A 20655-nucleotide genomic window follows, 5' to 3' on the forward strand; every position below is an offset into this window, starting at 1 on the left:
GGACCACTTTTGATAGATACTGACCACTGCAGACTGAAAACAGCCCACATGAGCTGTTTTGGAGATGCTCTGATACAGTCATCTAGCCCTCACAATTTGGTCCTTGGTCAAACTCGTGCAAATCCTTACATTTGCCCATACATTTTTCATGCTTCTAACACATTAATTTTGAAGACAAAGTGTTCACTTGCTGAATAATATATCCCACCCAATAACAGGTGCTACGATGAAGATATAATTAGTGTTATAATGTTATAATGTCAGAACAATCGTGACGCCTTATGTTTTTGAAGAAATGTATTTGATGAATGATTTTAACATCAATAACTTTGCGCTCAGTGTTTTTTTTCCTTTTGAAGTTTCATAATTAGTATTATTGCACACAAAACGATACAAAGCAATGGAATAAAAACTAAATGTTTGCAGAGCTTGGTGACTTTTATATTCTAAAGACACTCAAAATTAAATTTTTAATGTATATATGAAAAGAAGCAATTTAAACCCAGTGCAAGTGTGCAGTGCCCAAGGTGTGTTTTTCTTAATAAAATTTCTAATTCGAATGTACAAATATTTTCTAATATTTTACAATAAACATTTCTTAATTTTTGTTACTGCACTAACCCATTTTTCACATAGTTATATTATATATAATAGACCTTATTTAAAGGAAAAACACCTTGTTCAAAGGACCAGGAGCAACAGCTTGGTTGTGCTGAGATTTCAGCTCTTGACATTCCGAACCGAGGGCCAGCATCTTAACCACTGAGGTACTGAGGTGCTTTGCTTGGCTTTGTAAGGTTTAGTCTTGATTTTAAAAGGTTGATTTTGAATTTGTAATATTTGGTCTTTGATTTTAAAAGGTTGATGAAGTGGTGATTGCACGTGAACTCACACATAAAAAACACCAAAACAAAAGTTTCAGTCAGAAAATAAGTAATGTATGAAGAATTGTAAAATGGGTTTCTAGTGTCACCTGGTGGACGACTGCAGAATAAACGCATTGTATATTTCTTCAATGAGTCTTCAGAATAGCTTCCATTCTTTTTCTACAGTGAGGAATCTAAGTCTGTATGCAGTACAACTAAGCACAAATGAGGTTTGGAGTGCTTTTACTGTGTGTAATCAGTAATATTTTATTGATTTACAGTAAAGCTTTTACATGTAATCAGTTTACTGTGTGTAATGAGTAAAACAGTACAAGTGTATAAATCCACTGACAGATCCTTGGAGTTTCATGAATTATTCTTTATAGTCGAGTTTAAAATGAGAAGTTTTGGGTATACAAACATTTGCACTTGACTGTACAAAATGATCATATATTAACTGTTTTTGCAGTGTTCAAGACACAATTATTTAAAGCAGTAAACCTTGTAAAATACATGCTTTCTTTATGCAATATATATATATATATACTAATCCATTGCAAATCCACTATATTTGCTCTAAGGCACATGGGAGTCACAAGATTTCAACACGATGCAATGGCTGTGTTTCAAATCAAGAAAGTAACCATTGATTTCTAGCAGAAATTTGCCACACTGTTTGCCTCACAGTGTAATCAATTTGGCTTTGCGTTTCATATAAGTAAGGTGCTTAGTTATCTTTCTTGTCTTCCTGTTGCTCACTCGGGGGAATTATACAGGAGGAAGTGAGACCTGAGATTGGTCCTTCTCCTTGTAGGCACTGGTAACGCTGGAGTTCAATGTATGTCGTGATGAGTTTAGCGTACTCGGGGTGGGTGTAAGCAAAGGACAAAAACTCATCTAGTGAAAATACGACAGGAAAAAGGTCTGTTAGTTATAAAACATCAAGCATATTGTATATCCCAGCACTGATCTTCTGGAGTTTTATAATTACTGTACCAGGTTAATGCCTATTATTGCATACAAAATCACACAAAGCATAAATAAAATAATGGAAGCTAAATGTTTGTTGTGCTTGGTCCTAAAAAAGACTCTAAATGACAGATTTAAAGCCTATATGAAAAATAAAAACTGTTAAAAGCCCAGTTCAAGCATGCAGTTCCCAGAGTGTCTAATTAGTATTTTTCTCATTACTTTTTATCCATTGTTAAAATATCTAAGTTTTTCATATACATTGACCAGGCATAACATTATGACATTATAACATTATGAACAATGAGTAAAAAGCATCAATGATTGCTTCTTCATGGCACATGTTAGTGGGTGGCATATATTAGGCAGCAAGTGGGCATTTTTTTCCTCAAAATGTATGTGTTAGAAGCAGGAAAAATGGGCAAGCGTAAGGATTTGAGCGGGTTTAATAAGGGCTAAATTGTAATGGCTAGACGACTGGGTCAGAGCATCTCCAAAACCGCAGCTCTTGTGGGCTGTTCCTGGTCTGCAGTGGTCAGTGTCTATCAAAAGTGGTCCATGGAAGCAACAGTTGTAAACTGGCAACAGGGTCACAGGCGGCTGAGGGTCATTGATGCACGTGGGACGTGGGACGTGAAAGCTGAAATGTTTGGTCTGAATCAGCAGACAAGCTCCTGTAGCTTAAATTGCTGAAAAAGTTAATGCTGTTCATGCTTGACATATCAGGACTGTTTTGGCAGCAAAAGGGGGACCAACACAACATTAGGCAGGTGGTCATAATGTTATGCCTGATTGGTGGCCATAAAAGTATGCCTGGTTGGTATTTAAAATCGAAATTTCTTAATTTTCGCTACTGTACTTGAATATGTGACAATAAGGTGCTCTTTTATATTTATAAGATTTAGGCTGTACATTGCACATAAAAATGAACCTAAAAAATTATGTTCTAGGGTTTTGATAAACTGTAAAATATATTAAATTCATATTTTGGCCCCTAGTTTGAAACTGAGGGAAATAGAGATTAAATAGAAGAAAGCCAAAAAGGTGCAAACTTTTGCAATGTAAAACTGTATACTCACCATATGTAATATGGTCTGAGCCATCAATATCAATTTCATTGAACAGTGTGGTGACATCGAGATCAGACACGCCAAGAGTGGAGCGCAGCATACTAGTAAATTCATCTCGTGTAATGATGTTGTCTTCGTCTATATCGAAAAGCTAAAGCCAGACATCAAGTTATCAGAGCTACTTTACTTATATACATACATCTTTCTTTACTACCGTCAAAAAGCTATAATCTAATGGTTTGCCACTAAAATGGTAATATACAATGAAAAACATAATGACTACAGGCATGGGGATTCTGTCTAACTGAATTTGTGTTTAGTTTATACATAGAATATATATATATATATATATATATATATATATATATATATATATATATATATATATATATATATAAAAGGAATGAGCATGTACCTTGAATGCTGTCTGGATCACTTCTTCTGTGTTCGCTGGTCGACACAACACTGTCATTCCAATTACATATTCTCTGAAATCAATAGTGCCATCCCCATTCTGTAGCATAACATTATAAACAATTAATTAAACATATTTAAATGATTATGTCTGCCATAATCTTGTACAGTGCATTCAGAAAGTATTCAGATCTCCTTCACTTTTTTTTATTTTATGTTGCAATTTTTTTTCCTGAATTAATCTACATGCAGTGCTCTGTAATGACATAGTAAAAACAGAATCTGTTAAAAGAAAGAAAGAAAGAAAAAACATGTCATAAGTATTCAGACTCTTTACTCAGAAATTAGTTGAAGCACTTATGACAGCAATTGCAGCCTCAAGGTTTTTTTTGGGTATAATGCAAAACATGTGATTGGGGGATTTTCTACCATTCCTAATAGCAAATCCTCTCAGTAGTTAGTGTACATTAATAAGAAAAAAAATCTCAATTCGAAAAAAGTGAAGTCTGGATACTTTCCTGGTGCACTGGACAGAGAGAGAGAGAGAGAGAGAGCGAGAGAGAGAGAGAAGAGAGAGAGAGAGAGAGAGAGAGAGAGAGAGAGAGAGAGAGAGAGAGAGAGAGAGAGAGAGTGGCTCATAAACATACAATTTTGCTAAAAGAGTAATGTGGGCACACACACACACACACACACATACACACACATTCAGACACACAAACACACACACACACACACACACACACACACACACACACACACACACACACAAAAACAACAACACAAAAACAACAACACAAAAACACACCCTGTCAAAAAGAGAAAAGAGCTCCTGAAGCAAAGGGCTGACAGGTAGCTTTAGAAAACTAGCAAACTCCTCAATCCTGATTCGTCCTCCTTTGCATGATTGGGCGATGGTAGCAAAATTCTCCAGATCCTTCCGCATGCTGTCCCATTTCAGACTGAAGTTTTAAAAAATGTAAAGGAAAATAGATTAATCTACTATTAACAAGTTGACAAGTGTAAACAATACACTTTATAATCTTTATCCACTCCAAAACTATCAATTATTAGCTAGCTGGCTTACAGTGTTAAAAATGAAATATATAAACAGTAAAGTACTGTACATGGGCCCTTAGTCCCCTCAGAAACACTTTTAGATTAGCTCCCAATTAATTAGCAACCCCATCAGAAATACTGTCATGTTAGCTAATGCTAGCTAGCAAACTAAATAAATTAATTTATATACAAATGCTTATTAATTTTGCCTTCAAATGTAAACAATGCCCTCTGTGGTTTCTGATCTTTGTTGAATTTATTTAAGAATAAGTTAAAGGGTTCAGTGTTTAGAAATCAAAAAGTAAAAATTTCATTACATTTATTTATAGAATGCTAGTTACTGTGTTGTGATTATCATAACCTAAGTGTGCAGGTTTATATATGTCCAGTGTTAACAGTATTAACTCTGATGTGATAACAGTGTTGACTGATACTGAAACTCTCTTTCAAAATGGTACAGAGAAAGGCAAAAAATCTAAACAGTATGATCTACTTAAGCTTTTTGCTGATCTTAGTGAACTCTACTAGGCCCGCTTCCATGGGCAGAGTCAGCTGCCCTGCTGAGATCATCAGTCGACAGTCCTCAAAAGTGTGATCTGTTATAGGCACGCCCAGAGCCCTGTCAAACCACAAAAGCTTATTAGAACTGTCTTACTCATTTAGACATATCAATACTAGAGCACCTGAAGAAGCAAACTTCTTATGTATTATATTTCTTACTCTGCCATTTTACTCCTTACAGATTGTGCAAATTTTATGCCGTTATTTTTCTCTTCTTCAGTGGGAATATATGGAGGAAGAAACTGGAAAAGTAAAAAAAAAAAAAAAAACTGATCACATTTTAGAACATTTTACTTAAAACTGTCAACATTCACATAAAACTTCATGAATGTTTATAGTTCAAGTAAATTTGAATCAACATTAAATTATATATTTAGCTAGATTTGTATTTAAATGTTAAACTCTATTTTATGTTTTCTTCTGACTTCTTTGGCAATATTTCTAAGGCTATAGGACATTAATGCTAGTTAACTTTGTAGAAATGTTCTAATGAAAAGAGCACTAATTTTCTGTTAAAATTTGATGCAATGTGCATTTAAGTCATAAACATAAGGTCTGTAAAATAAATTAAAACAGAGAAGTAGACTCCAAGAATGCTAACCTCAACTTGCACAGTTGTATAGAGCTGACACAGCGTGAGGAGAACTAGAGTCCGGCTGAAACAGGAAGCAATGATAATGTTACTACACGCATGCTCAAATAGGAAATCAAACCACAGTATATTTTCAGCTTTAAGCAAATCATTGACTCAATAGTTGTTGACTTGTTTTTTTTTCCCCAAGAAACACATGAAATGTTTTGTGTTGCCTGTCCAGTGAGGATTATTCCCTTGATATTAGGACTGGAAAGTATGAAAATTCTCAGAGGTCATTACAGGATGTAAATACAAGCCAGTTGTGGCAACACTGAAAGGATATTTTATGTCTGGGGCTGAGCAGTGGGCCAGATGATATGAAGATAAACTATTTAAGGTTGTGAACTCTTAACTGAATCTTCACTTACAATGTAGGACCTTGCCATGTCCATGTTACTGTGTCCTGAAGAACAAAAAAAAGAATGAAAACATATTAGTATAAGATAATAATATAGTTCAAGTTCTATTATTTTAACCTGAATATTACATAGAGAAGAAAACCTATTTGTAGTTTTCTCATAGAATTTGCAGGGATATGCTTTGTTCTGTAGAATCTCTCAGTTTTCAATTTCCCTTCTTAGTTACAAGATTCTCAAATAATATATATAAGCAAAAAAATAATAAAATCTTTTCCTCATTCTGTTTGGCTGAGATCATACGCAGTGCAAGAAATGAGTTTTAATAAATACAAGCTCATGATATTTATTAAATAATAATAAATAATAATCTGATCACTATTGACATCACTATCTAAAGTTTCAGAGGGCTTTACTGAAAACCGGTTAATTTTCTGGGCAAATCTCATCATTTTAATTGCAGCCTGAATCCAGAATTGCTGTGAAGTTTTATTAAAATATAGATTTGTAAAAGAAATTGGAAGATTCCATTAAGGCACCTGCTGTAAGTCACAGACTAAGATTACATTTAACAGCATAACTAATTAGGCTTTAGCTAACTTCATCAAGAGCATTTACTGAATGCTTGTTTTATTTGGAATGTCAGTCAATCCACTTATGATAAGAAATCTCCAGTCATTTATTTAAAACAAAGCACTTTCAAACATGGAAACTACCACTTTTACTTTAAAAGATTTATCTTGAAAAATAAATAAATATGCATTTAACAATAATTACCAGTTTATTTGGGTATCTGATAAGCACTGGCTGAACAGGAACTCCTGGTGAGAAAGCACCTGAAAATAAAAAGAATAATAAGTGATAAGGACCCCACCAAAAAACACACACATATGCACGCTCGCACGCACACAAAGTTTTTTACATCTCGTTTTCAAACACTTACACCCATTAAACACCCTGTGTAAATACAAGTATGCGAGACCCACCATGGTTAACTCTTTCCTTACTACATAGCTGTCATTGGATATACTTTAAAATTCTATGCTGCTTATCTGAATGCATATCAGTAGCATGTATTGATCAGACCATGCCCGAGATTTTGGTGTCATATTTGTCCTGCTGTGTAGCATGATCTAATTTAATCAATCACATTTTATATGAACTCAAGACTCATTTTATTCAGTATCAGCTGTCAGCAATGATAATGGGATATAAAATATGGTGAACTAAAATAAATAATTTTTATTAAAAAAAAGGGTGTGTCTGGTAGAAAGATCTGATCTCCAAGATCTGTTTCTGTTACAGATTCTTTCACAAGCAAAAAATAAACACCTTTCAGATCTGTACAGTTTGGTTACTCTGGAGATTACAATGTCCCTGTCCACCAAAGGGACATTCTTATATCAATGTACAGTGCCTGTCAAAAGTCTGGAAGCACCTAGTCTTTTATCAGTTTTGAGAAGGACAGGCATGTCCTTTTAGTTTATATGTAACAAACAAGGAAATCTAACAGTATGAACATGTACTTTGACTAAACAAATATATCATTGTACACATATTCATTGTAAAGATGTTCCTCTCTGGGTTTTCTCTCAAAATCTCCAAACTTCCCTGCTCCAAAACAACCCCAAACCATTGAACTTCCACCTTCATGTTTGACTGTAAGAGCCAAAAATGTCATATTTGGACTCCACAGAACAATTTTGCAGTCATTTACTTTCCAATTTTTTGTGTTATTGCCTTTTGCCTAGTTTGTTGTATATAAATAAAAAGAACATGTATGTGTCTCCGTGGCACTGAAAGATCCACTGCCATCCCTTGTATAAGATGATCATTAATTTATGAATGTATTTATATATTTACTTACTTACTAAGGATGACTTGTATGCATACATGCTAAGTCCAAATTTCACTTCGAAATATAAATACTTATAGAAATACAGAATTTACATAAGAGTACCTCCTTACCTGGTTTAAAAGTAATAAGACATGATCTGTTTGTGCATGTTCCTTCTGGGAAAATTAGCAACTGGAAAATATAGAAGATACAGTCTGTATGTATTTAGAATAACTTAAACAATAATATTATATACATTTACTTATGTTTTTATCAATCCAATGTAATGTGTGCTAATTGATCCATAATGCAAAATTTCATACCAATATATATATATATACAGTGAGGAAAATAAGTATTTGAACACCCTGCTATTTTGCAAGTTCTCCCACTTACAAATCATGGAGGGGTCTGAAATTGTCATCGTAGGTGCATGTCCACTGTGAGAGACATAATCTAAAAAAAAAAATCCAGAAATCACAATATAGGATTTTTAAACTATTTATTTGTATGATACAGCTGCAAATAAGTATTTGAACACCTGTCTATCAGCTAGAATTCTGACCCTCAAAGACCTGTTAGTCTGCCTTTAAAATGTCCACCTCCAACACATTTATTATCCTAAATTAGATGCACCTGTTTGAGGTCGTTAGCTGCATAAAGACACCTGTCCACCCCATACTATCAGTAAGAATCCAACTACTAACATGGCCAAGACCAAAGAGCTGTCCAAAGACACTAGAGACAAAATTGTACACCTCCACAAGGCTAGAAAGGGCTACGGGGAAATTGCCAAGCAGCTTGGTGAAAAAAGGTCCACTGTTAGAGCAATCATTAGAAAATGGAAGAAGCTAAACATGACTGCCAATCACCCTCGGACTGGGGCGCCATGCAAGAACTCACCTCGTGGGGTCTCAAGGATCCTAAGGAAGGTGAGAAATCAGCCCAAAACTACACGGGAGGAGTTTGTCAATCACCTGAAAAGAGCTGGGACCACCGTTTCCAAGGTTAGTGTTGGTAATACACTAAGACGTCATGGTTGGAAATCATGCATGGCACGGAAGGTTCCTATGCTTAAACCAGCACATGTCCAGGAACGTCTTAAGTTTGCCAATGACCATTTGGATGATCCAGAGGAGTCATGGGAGAAAGTCATGTGTTCAGATGAGACCAAAATAGAACTTTTGGGTCATAATTCCACTAAACGTGTTTGGAGGAAGAAGAATGATGAGTACCATCCCAAGAACACCATCCCTACTATAAAGCATGGGGGTGGTAGCATCATGCTTTGGGGGTGTTTTTCTGCACATGGGACAGGGCGACTGCACTGTATTAAGGAGAGGATGACCGGGGCCATGTATTGCAAGATTTTGGGGAACAACCTTCTTCCCTCAGTTAGAGCATTGAAGATGGGTCGAGGCTGAGTCTTCCAACATGACAATGACCCGAAGCACTCAACCAGGATAACCAAGGAGTGGCTCTGTAAGAAGCATATCAAGGTTCTGGCATGGCCTAGCCAGTCTCCAGACCTAAACCCAATAGAGAATCTTTGGAGGGAGCTCAAACTCCGTGTTTCTCAGCGACAGGGCAGAAACCTGACTGATCTAGAGAAGATCTGTGAGGAGGAGTGGGCCAAAATCCCTCCTGCAGTGTGTGCAAACCTGGTGAAATACTACAGGAAACGTTTGTCCTCTGTAATTGCAAACAAAGGCTACTGTACCAAATATTAACATTGACTTTCTCAGGTGTTCAAATACTTATTTGCAGCTGTATCATACAAATAAATAGTCAAAAAATCATACATTGTGATTTCTGGATTTTTTTTTTTAGATTATGTCTCTCACAGTGGACATGCACCTACGATGACAATTTCAGACCCCTCTATGATTTCTAAGTGGGAGAACTTGCAAAATAGCAGGGTGTTCAAATACTTATTTACCTTACTGTATATATATATATATATATTAAAATATGAAATTGTGCATTATGGATCAATTAGCACACATTACATTGGATTGATAAAAACAATCTGTATAAGAAAAATTAATTGTCTGGCTTTTCACTGCTGTGCATCATATATATATATATATATATATATATATATATATATATATATATATATATATATATATATATATATAATTAACTTTCACCTTTGATGCACAGCAGTGAAAAGCCAGATCATTCATTTTTCTTATACAGGAAGTAAGACTTACATAACACCTAGACTCAACTTTGGAATTACCCATTTAAAGACTGGTTATGAAATCAGCTACTTCAAACCAGTTACCTCATATCTGACTCATTCACACATACATACATACATATATATATGTATTCACACACACACACACACACACACACACACACACACACTGAAGCTGAAGCCAGACATCATAGTAATCAGAGCTACTTTACTTATATACATACATCTTTCTTTACTACCGTCAAAAAGCCATAATCTAATGGTTTGGCACTAAAATGGTAATATACAATGAAAAACATAATGACTACAGGCATGGGGATTCTGTCTAACTGAATTTGTGTTTAGTTTATACATAGAATATATATATATATATATATATATATATATATATATATATATATATATATATATATATATATATATATATAGGTGCATGTCCACTGTGAGAGACATAATCTAAAAAAAAAAATCCAGAAATCACAATGTATGATTTTTTAACGATTTTTTGTATGATACAGCTGCAAATAAGTATTTGAACACCTGAGAAAGTCAAAGTTAATATTTGGTACAGTAGCCTTTGTTTGCAATTACAGAGGTCAAACGTTTCCTGTAGTTTTTTACCAGGTTTGCACACACTGCAGGAGGGATTTTGGCCCACTCCTCCACACAGATCTTCTCTAGATCAGTCAGGTTTCTGGCCTGTCGCTGAGAAACACAGAGTTTGAGCTCCCTCCAAAGATTCTCTATTGGGTTTAGGTCTGGAGACTGGCTAGGCCACGCCAGAACCTTGATATGCTTCTTACAGAGCCACTCCTTGGTTATCCTGGCTTTGTGCTTCGGGTCTTGTCATGTTGGAAGACTCAGCCTCGATCCATCTTCAATGCTCTAGCTGAGGGAAGGAGGTTGTTTCCCAAAATGGCCCCGGTCATCCTCTCCTTAATACAGTGCAGTCGCCCTGTCCCATGTGCAGAAAAACACCCCCAAAGCATGATGCTACCACCCCCATGCTTCACAGTGGGGATGGTGTTCCAGGGATGGTACTCATCATTCTTCTTCCTGCAAACACGTTTAGTGGAATTATGACCCAAAAGTTCTATTTTGGTCTCATCTGACCACATGACTTTCTCCCATGACTCCTCTGGATCATCCAAATGGTCATTGGCAAACTTAAGACGTTCCTGGACATGTGCTGGTTTAAGCATAGGAACCTTCCGTGCCATGCATGATTTCAAACCATGACGTCTTAGTGTATTACCAACAGTAACCTTGGAAACGGTGGTCCCAGCTCTTTTCAGGTCATTGACCAGCTCCTCCCGTGTAGTTCTGGGCTGATGTCTCACCTTCCATAGGATCATAAATACCCCACGAGGTGAGATCTTGCATGGAGCCCCAGTACGAGGAAGTTTTAACAGTCATGTTTAGCTTCTTCCATTTTCTAATGATTGCTCTAACAGTGGACCTTTTTTCACCAAGCTGCTTGGCAATTTCCCCCTAGCCCTTTCCAGCCTTGTGGAGGTGTACAATTTTGTCTCTAGTGTCTTTGGACAGCTCTTTGGTCTTGGCCATGTTAGTAGTTGGATTCTTACTGATTGTATGGGGTGAACAGGTGTCTTTATGCAGCTAACGACCTCAAACAGGTGCATCTAATTTAGGATGATAAATGTAGTGGAGGTGGACATTTTAAAGGCAGACTAACAGGTCTTTGAGGGTCAGAATTCTAGCTGATAGACAGGTGTTCAAATACTTATTTGCAGCTGTATCATACAAATAAATAGTTTAAAAATCATACATTGTGATTTCTGGATTTTTTTTTTTAGATTATGTCTCTCACAGTGGACATGCACCTACGATGACAATTTCAGACCCCTCCATGATTTCTAAGTGGGAGAACTTGCAAAATAGCAGGGTGTTCAAATACTTATTTTCCTCACTGTATATATATAGGCATGGATCTATCCTGACCTGTGGCCAACGGCCTTCAGATCTGGCCCGGTTTCTGATATTTGTAAATGTGTTTTTGCGTGAGTCCGGGTCTTCCCGTGAGACAACGACAGGCTGCAGGCAGCGCGTGAATCCTAAAGGACACACACACACACACACACACACACACACACACACACACATTCCTGAATGCACCATGTGAAATATAAACATCGACAAACAAGTTTATGTGCACAAAATCTGTATATTATTATAGTCAAATCCCAATGCAAAATTCAGGCCATTTAATTTCACTTTATATTTTTCTAGTGAGTACTGGATTTCCCTTCTAAAAGATTTTCCTTATTTCGCTGATTGTACATGACCTTTTGGCTTGTCCACCGAACATTAAACATCCTTGTTCAAACAAACTTAAAAATACAATATAAACATACATTTGCCTTGGAGGTGGAACTGTTTGGGCTGCTGTTAAAGAAAATTACCACTTTCTAACCATGTCATATTGAGCAATCAACTGAATAAATTGCATTAAATTATTACCTATATCTTAAATAATATATACCGCATTTTTATGTGCAACCGTATACTTTCAGGAATTATACAATTCTATTAGTCTTATACAGTCAAAGATAAGTTACTTACAAAACAGTTTTAGACTCACTGATTATCCTGTTGACATTTTAACTTGATTTCAAATGTGGTTAGTAAAGAATCTTGAATTTAAAGCATTTATAATCCTGTTAATAATGACTTATACTGGCTAGACTTAGACTTAGCTTGATATCAACATTAGGTTCATAACGAGTCACTTGGACATCACTTAAAGGTAATTATGCCTTTATTTTCAAAACACAGACATAAAAAGTGATGAAAAACATTTCTATGTTACTTACGGCCAAACATGAGAGGAAGTAGATTCTCAGTACGGGACACTACAGATGGCAAACCTGATACAATGCATGTAATAGAGTCAAAGAATGAAGAATGAGGTGCCACGACCAAAATTGGAGCCTCGCTGCTGCTTGCTTGTTTCCCCTTGACTTTTACACGAAAGCCCATTGCGAAGAAACACAGTCGGCCCAGAAACACCAATACTCTGTGACACAAAAAGCTTCACAAACAAACAGGTTCATATATGAGTAGAAACACAGACACATATAGACAGTATTATTAAAGATAAAAGATACATATTAAAAAAAGTTTTTTTAAGTAAAAAAAATATTTGAAAAATTTACCCCATTACATCTTCCATTTTCTAAACTGCCCAAACATTCCAGCTCACCAAACCAATATCTCATGTCAAAAGACAAATGCATGTTCCCTTTGCTTATATACAACAAACTAGATAATTTAACAGTATGAAGATTTGCTTTGACCAAATATATAAATGTACAGTTGTTAAACTTTATTTTAATAATCATCCCTTGCTATACATAAAAGCTTTACACTCTTTACATCCAGATCCAGCTTCTCCAAATATTCTGCTTACTTTGCTATATGCTTTGCTATGCCTATTTCAAAACTTGCCAAAAGTGTCCCCTGCTGTTGTGATCCTTTGTGATCCATTTTATCCCAAAGCAGTTGCCCAGACTGGGCAGGCCATGTGATGAAGGGTAACACTTAAGGAAAATGTATGCTCTCTAAATAATGATAACAGAGCCTGGAGGTATGTGTTTGGTTACTTGTGATTTGTGTCTTTTGTTGTACATTTGTTTGATTCCAGGAGTGGGTTGTCAGGGCCATCAAGACCTTCTCTACTGGCATAAACTCTATTAGAATCACTTACATATTAATAAATTTTTGTCCATGAAAATATATTAAATTATTCCCAAAAGTCTATTCTCCTCATTTCATAACATATCTTTCAGTGTGCTTATTCAAGTACCGTATTTTTCAGACTATAAGCCCCACGTCTTAAACAACGAAGCGGCTAATTTATGAATTTTTCCTGGGTTTTTCCCGGTTTCACAAACTTCTAAACAAAAAACTGAGCGACATAACATTAGACCAATGAAATTTCCAAACGGAAAAAAAACCGCACCTCACCTGTGTTCTGAGCTGCACGGCATCGGGAAAAAAAAACTTCCATTGGTGGTGATTTTAAAACGCACGATGCCAAAAGACAAAGAGAAATAGTTGTGAAAGAAAGGAGGAAGATAGTGAACAATGACTTTCTTGGTCGGCTACTGTTTAGATACAAGCAGTTGTAACGCGTTGAGTCTGGGTCATGGGAAAGCTTGCTAACTCCAGTTGCAATAGAAATCATATAAGCACAGACAAGTTTCCAAAACTCTTGCTTTTTTATTTTTCTTGGCAACAGCGTTTCGGGTTAGTCAAAGAAACTTAGAAATGAGCATCAGAAAATAATAAGGACATATTCCTTGGTCTTGCACACATGCAGTAATACCGGAAAATGTGGCGGCAGGCTATTCCCAAAATGTATTTGTAAAATTCAGTGGGTTCGGCTTATATATGGGTGCGCTTAATAGTCTGAAAATTACGGTAGTGTCTGTTTACATTGGAGTTGGAGATTCAATCCAATCATATATCAGCCATTACATCACGTGTTATCAGCATCAAGGGAATATGCATTCAGCCTCCAGAATCAGCAGTGTGAGAGCCTGCAATGTCAAATCCATAACAATGAGCTGTTGTCTTTCAGATTTTGAGTTGGCAGCACTGTGGCCACCTAGCAGGCTTAGAACAGTGGATTTTCATGTCCTTTTGATGGATTGTCAGAGAGCGCACTAGTCAAAACTTCAAACTGCATCCTTAGCAAAATGCATAAGCTCAAATATATTTGTGTAGACTTCATAGCTGTTGTGTGAATTATGTGTACTTTGTTTCTGTATAATATAAATGGTTTCTATAGGCATGGTGATATAATGAATGTTTAAGTGGTGGACTGATTCAGGGAGGACACCACTAAAGGCCTTGGTGTTAAATGCATGGCCCACCACTGCTGGATTCTCATCCACTCTTCCTACAGTTCATCTGCTAACTTGTCTAATTGATCAGAGTAGGGGACGTTTTATTTTTAAACACCATGCACCATTTAATTAATCAGAGCAGAAAAGGAAACACACTACTTCCTGTGATTCTACAATACAATGTACTGTATAACTGAAGATCAGAAGGTATGATATTTTTATCAGATAAAATGTCTTCTTGCATGTCTTTTTTTTTTTTTTTTTGCATCTTGAAATTGCTGCATATTAAGAAAACAGCCTTAATTTTTTTAACATCATAAAATACAGTTGCTACAAAAAAAAATCAATAGTGAATATTTTAAAAGCATTTGTTATGTTGTCTTTGTTTTCCCTTAAAATAAAAATAAAATAAAAAGGTCTACATCTCACCACCATAAATTCCAATAGCGATGAGCAGTAGGTAGAAACACCATTCCGTGTTGATGTAAACACCACGAGTCTTACCGCACAGAGCTGCATTTCTGTCTGCACGAATCGCGGCTAGCCCGTCCAGCTTAATGGCGGCGGCCGGATTTGGTACCTGGGCATTCAGTGAGAACTTACCCGACATAATCCACCTCTTAATACCACTACTATCACTTCGCAATAATAGAAACCATCAATACTATACAAAAAATATACTAAAATAACTAAAATATAACAACGTGTGACATTACAGAGGGAAAGGCATTTCGCATATAGAGGGTGAATACCATTTTTACTAAAGCAAGCTCCAAACCTCTATACTACAACCTCAAGTGTGCCACCTTCAACATCTGGAGCAATTCAGAATCAATATTTGTCTAATAACATGACAAAAACATTAAACATTTTAATAAAATACAACCTACTCACCAGAGATGCATACTTATAATTTGCACCGCTGCTCAGAGGCTGTAAGTCAGTGGTATTGCTCGTATTCACTGGTCTGGAAGTGGCGAACAAACCCTTTTCCAGGCTGAGACAAGCTAGCTAGCTTCGGGTTTGGCCTCTTCTCAGGATGTCTTGCTTTTCTTGAAAATTTATTTTTAAGTATGTGCGAGACCAAATCATTTTCTCTTCCTCTATAGGCATAAAAAAGTCGAACTCAGATGTAATAATGTGTGCAACCCGCTACAGACGTGTTTTGCCAGTCAAACTTGACTGTAACAGTTTCCCTCTGACCACACATTTGGAGGATGGAAAAATGCTGATGCTATTCTGGGCTAGCTAGCTAGCTAGCCCTGTAAGGCAAATTTTAAATCTGATTGGTTAAAGAAACAGACCTATTGCTTATAGAGACTATGGTAAAATAGCCAACCGTACAGACTTTGAAGGCCCTGGGCAGATTAGATTGACATGGCAGCACATAGATGCTGAAAAAATAGAACATTCACATAGACGTACTGGAAGCAGTGCAGCTAAGAGTAACGCTACGAAATGAAGAGAATAAACTGTTGGGAATAAATTAATACAATTTCATGGAAAATATATTAGAATTTAGGTTGTAAATGTAGCTCAGTGTTTCTAATAGTGTATAGGCCAGCAGAGAAGGCTTTGCTGGACCTGACCGCCCACCACTGCTTTGATCTCTCTTTCTTTATTTTATATTTAAAATGTTTTGTCTTTTTGTATTATAATCCTCATTTTATATTTTTTTCATCTAGTCAGTGGACATTATAAAAAGTATGTTTAAAAACTACACTTATTACCTAATTGTCAGATAAGAAAAGGAATAATAATAAAAAAAAAACCTGTTCAGATCTGAGCAAACCACCACATTTTTCCTGTGTATCTTTGACTCTGTAGTATCTAACAGCATCTCATGGACTACCTTTGGACTTGATATGCAAAGACTGTGGGATTCTCAGCAAACAGCATTTGCAAATTTCGAACAAGGTAGACTATTATTCATTATATAACAACACTTCCCTGTCTTTGGTCACCTATTGTTTGAGCCACACTTCAATAATCATACACTACTGTGTCAAATGACTGGGGTGGATTTTTAACGGTCAATGATGCTTACCTTCTCCAGCCCGTAAAAGGTTCCACCTCACCTTTGAGAGGACACTTGAAAGTAATTAGGGTAGAAACGAGCCATGCTACCATAAGAGCCAGGAAGAGGAAGACAGAGCGCAGTGGCACCAGAATGATTCCCAGAAGAAAACACTGAAAACAAGGAAACAAGTATGGAATGTTTTTTTGCAACAGTGGAAAATGACATATGGATGGAATCTGTAGCTTTTAGACTAACTTAAAGTAAAGCAGATTGATATTACTATTGGGGCTGAATCGGTATTATTAATAAGAGGACTGGAGCAGTATTGTAGAAGTCGTTAATGGTTGTAAATTGTGGTTATTTAAATGATCATAGCTGTCACCTGACCTACTGTTAGAACAAACCAGTCTGGACATTCTCCTTTGACCTTTCATATAAATATTGCTCACTGGATGTTTTTTTTCTTCTTTTTTTTGGAGCCTAGAACATGTTGTGTGCATACTCACGATCCAGCCCAGTCTGACACCAAGATCACATTTTCTCTATTCTGATGTTTGCTCAATCTTAACCCTGATTGCATGCATTTACTGCTGTCACATAATTGGCTGATTGGATAACTACATAAATAAGCAGGAGTACATGCATTTCTATTACAATTAAATGAATTGAATGTGTGTAATCTCTCTCTGTCTCTCTTGCTTTCGTTTTTTAATCCATTTTTGTGAAAAAGTGTATATATATAATAAAAAATACACTTTGCTGCACATAGCTATGTGTAAAGTTCATGTACCTTTTAAAAGCCAAATCACTTTTACACATTTAAGACCGGGTAAGTGCACTATGAGGACACGCCTTTCTTACAGCTGGATTGTACGAATGTTCGTGTAAACAAACGTGTTACAGCTTGTGCACGCGGTTAGTTCGGTACAATAAATAAATAAATACATTTGAGGGATGAACATATGCATGTTGTATTTGTATGCAAACATAATTTCGATTTAAACGCGTGCGTTTCCTCTACCGCGTGATTTGGCAAATGTTGCATAACAGGCGTAAAGAAAATGACCAGGAGCTGCACTCACTTTTATTTTGTCGCGTTTGGTTAATCTGAGGTCCAAGTGGAAGGGATTGATGACAGCGGGGAGAAGGAGGGACTCCTGCCTCGGAAACACTCTTTTAGGTTGCATCTTCAAATTGTGTGGACGTTCGAGCGCGAGGACGCGTGTGTATGGTTCAGTAACAGACACACAGTCTCTGCACTACACTGTACTGCACTTCCTTCTTTAACCCCCGGAGATTCCACACACCAGAAAATAACTACGCAAGCCTTCTGTCCTAGTGTTTCCTCTTTTTTGTTTTTAAGGTGTTACCGCTGTGTAGCAAGCTGTGTGTCCACCCTCCTATTGCTTTAAGACTCTAATCCTCTTCTTAGCTGCACAGACGTGTATTTAAAGGAGAACGGATATAATACGCTATTTACATGATAGGTACAGAAAAAACTCAAATATTTATCGACACTGATTGGTCAGAAACATTTATATGATTCAGCTGGCAATAATCCTGTTAACACTAACTGACGCACAGTGTAGCTTCAATTTCAGAATACATATCTTGTGGTCTTGAGTTTACTGTTTCACAAGATTTTGCCCTGCATTAAGCAAAGAATGGAAATCACTGGAATAGGGTTTCACTGTCACTGGAAATAACTGGAATTGTGTTCTACTGTCACTGGAAATCACTGGAATTGGGTTCTACTGTCACTGGAAATCACTGGAATTGGGTTCCACTGTCACTGGAAATAACTGGAATTGGGTTCTACTGTCACTGTAAAACCACTGGAATTGGGTTCCACTGTCACTGGAAATCACTGGAATTGGGTTCTACTGTCACTGTAAAACCACTGGAATTGGGTTAAACTATCCCTGGAAATAACTGGAATTAGGTTCCACTGTCACTGGAAATCACTGGAATTGGGTTGATGTCAAAAACATTATTAAAACCTGGAAGGATTGTGAACTGTCAAAATGTACAATTGTGATTGGAGACGTTCAAAACGTTTCGTGAAGTCACACAAAAAGATAAACAATTAGTGACAGTAAGCATTATAGGATTATTACTAAACAGCTGTGTGAAGCCACCTCTTAGTAAGCCAAATAAAAAAACAAAACAATAATTCACTTTGTTAGAGAGCATAAATATTGGATCGTGGAGCAATGAAAAAGGTTCATGTGGTCTGGGGAGCGCAGAGTTACACTATTCCAAAGTAATAGGCATGTCAGGATAAGAATGGAAGCACATAGGAGATGCACCCATTACAAATAGTGCCTACAAACACCTAGAGCCAGTGCTATATTTCCTGCTTGCTTTCGTTTGGTCAGGTCTTCTCTCATCTAATTAAGTCAACTCAACTTATCTCAAGCTTTACTGTCATTCTTACATATACACAGTATACCAAAAAAAATTTCGTTATTAATGGGCCAAGGTACATAGACAGTAAAACAGCAAAAGTAACATGAAACATAAAAAGAAGAGTAAACATTAAACATAATAGAACTGAGGTGCGATAAATATGAGGCTCCTCTGCAACCCTGTGTAGGATACGCAGCATAGAAAATGAATAGACACAGAACAAATCTATTCAGTGTATAATTTTTTTTAAATTTTTTACCTTAATGGAATATTTGCCTGTTCTACCTTATAAAAATAATTAGTTAAAAGTATTGATGTAACCGTTCATTCAATTCATAATGTGATATGATTTATTCAGGTTTCTTTTTTTGTTTGTTTGTTTTTTGTTTTTTTTTACAAAATGAGAATTAAGACAAATTTAAAGTGAAAGGGATTTTTGACCAGCTCAAAGTTACATCTCTAGATGTTGAAGGTGTTTTGGCTAGTTAAAATTTTTATGAAATGTTCCGGGAAACGCTGTTGTAAAATTATATACTGAAACCTTTTGGGTCCCCAGGTCAACCAAGGTTCTTAATTTAAGTCTGATGAAAAATCCAGCATAGATCATCTTTGATCCTGAATTATTTATGCAGTTGTACTGGCCTGGTTTACTTTTTTAGAACTATTCAGAATCACCCATGATAATCAGAGATGGCAAAACCACACACATCTTTCACTCAAGCAGAAGTACAGATACTTTTGTTTTAAAAGACTCTGGTAAAAGCTGAAGTACTGTCTACACTTTTTCACTCAAGTTAAAGTAAAGAAGTTTGGGCTCTGACATGGACTTCAGTAAAAAGTAGCCATTACTATTACCTGTTTTAGTGGCACACTGGTAACTGGACCTCACATCATAATATATTAATACCAAATAATATAAAAATGTGTTATCTAATAAATGTAACCAGACTCAACAACCACCATATAGAACACAAGCCGAGAAAAGATGATGATCAGGTGATCATGAATGTCTCTGTTCCCAGCCTACTTGTTGCCTTCGGCCTTACTTGTTGTGGCAAGTTGAAAAAGCCACACAATGGCAACAAATAGTTTGATGGGCTGAAAATGGCACACAATGGGAAGAAAAAATATTGATCGTCACCATAAAACTAATGGGCCTGGTTTGAAAATGTAAAAGAAGTAGAAAGTACAGGTATTTATGTAAAAAAATATAATTAGTGAAAGTCAAAAGTTGTCCAAAAAATAACAGTGAAGTAAAGTACTGATACCAGAAAAATCTACAAATGTACAATAACGAAGTATTTGTACTTCATTACTTTCCATCTCTGATGATAATTTAGTAGGTCTGATAAATGCATTAAATCAACTGATGTAAAAATGGAATTG

At 36.2% G+C, this 20655-nt stretch overlaps 1 protein-coding gene across 1 annotated transcript; it reads right to left on the reverse strand.

Moving 5' to 3' along the window:
* Positions 1–1366: 1366 nt before the first annotated feature.
* Positions 1367–18354, reverse strand: lpcat2 (lysophosphatidylcholine acyltransferase 2). The gene is made up of 14 exons (XM_083550902.1): positions 17943–18354; positions 16888–17030; positions 12804–13021; positions 11932–12044; positions 7895–7955; positions 6704–6762; positions 5939–5973; positions 5538–5592; positions 5096–5178; positions 4869–4994; positions 4125–4278; positions 3321–3419; positions 2915–3056; positions 1367–1763 (listed from the first exon to the last, which is right to left on the reverse strand). The coding sequence occupies exons 1-14, from the start codon at positions 18045–18047 to the stop codon at positions 1594–1596; spliced, it is 1563 nt and encodes a 520-aa protein (XP_083407028.1). The 5' UTR covers positions 18048–18354; the 3' UTR covers positions 1367–1593.
* Positions 18355–20655: the final 2301 nt, after the last annotated feature.

Source organism: Silurus aristotelis (genome assembly GCF_946808225.1).
Source record: "Silurus aristotelis genome assembly, chromosome: 9".
NCBI lineage: Eukaryota > Metazoa > Chordata > Actinopteri > Siluriformes > Siluridae > Silurus > Silurus aristotelis.

Excerpts from the sequence above, each read along its gene's own strand:
- lpcat2 (XM_083550902.1), bottom strand. The coding sequence starts at position 18,047 with ATGCAACCTAAAAGAGTGTTTCCGAGGCAGGAGTCCCTCCTTCTCCCC. Across the intron at positions 12,045-12,803 it reads ACTTCCTCTCATGTTTGGCC|GATTCACGCGCTGCCTGCAG; the intron begins GTAAGTAACATA and ends TGTGTCCTTTAG. Across the intron at positions 4,279-4,868 it reads AAGATCAGCAAAAAGCTTAA|TCTGAAATGGGACAGCATGC; the intron begins GTAGATCATACT and ends TTAAAACTTCAG.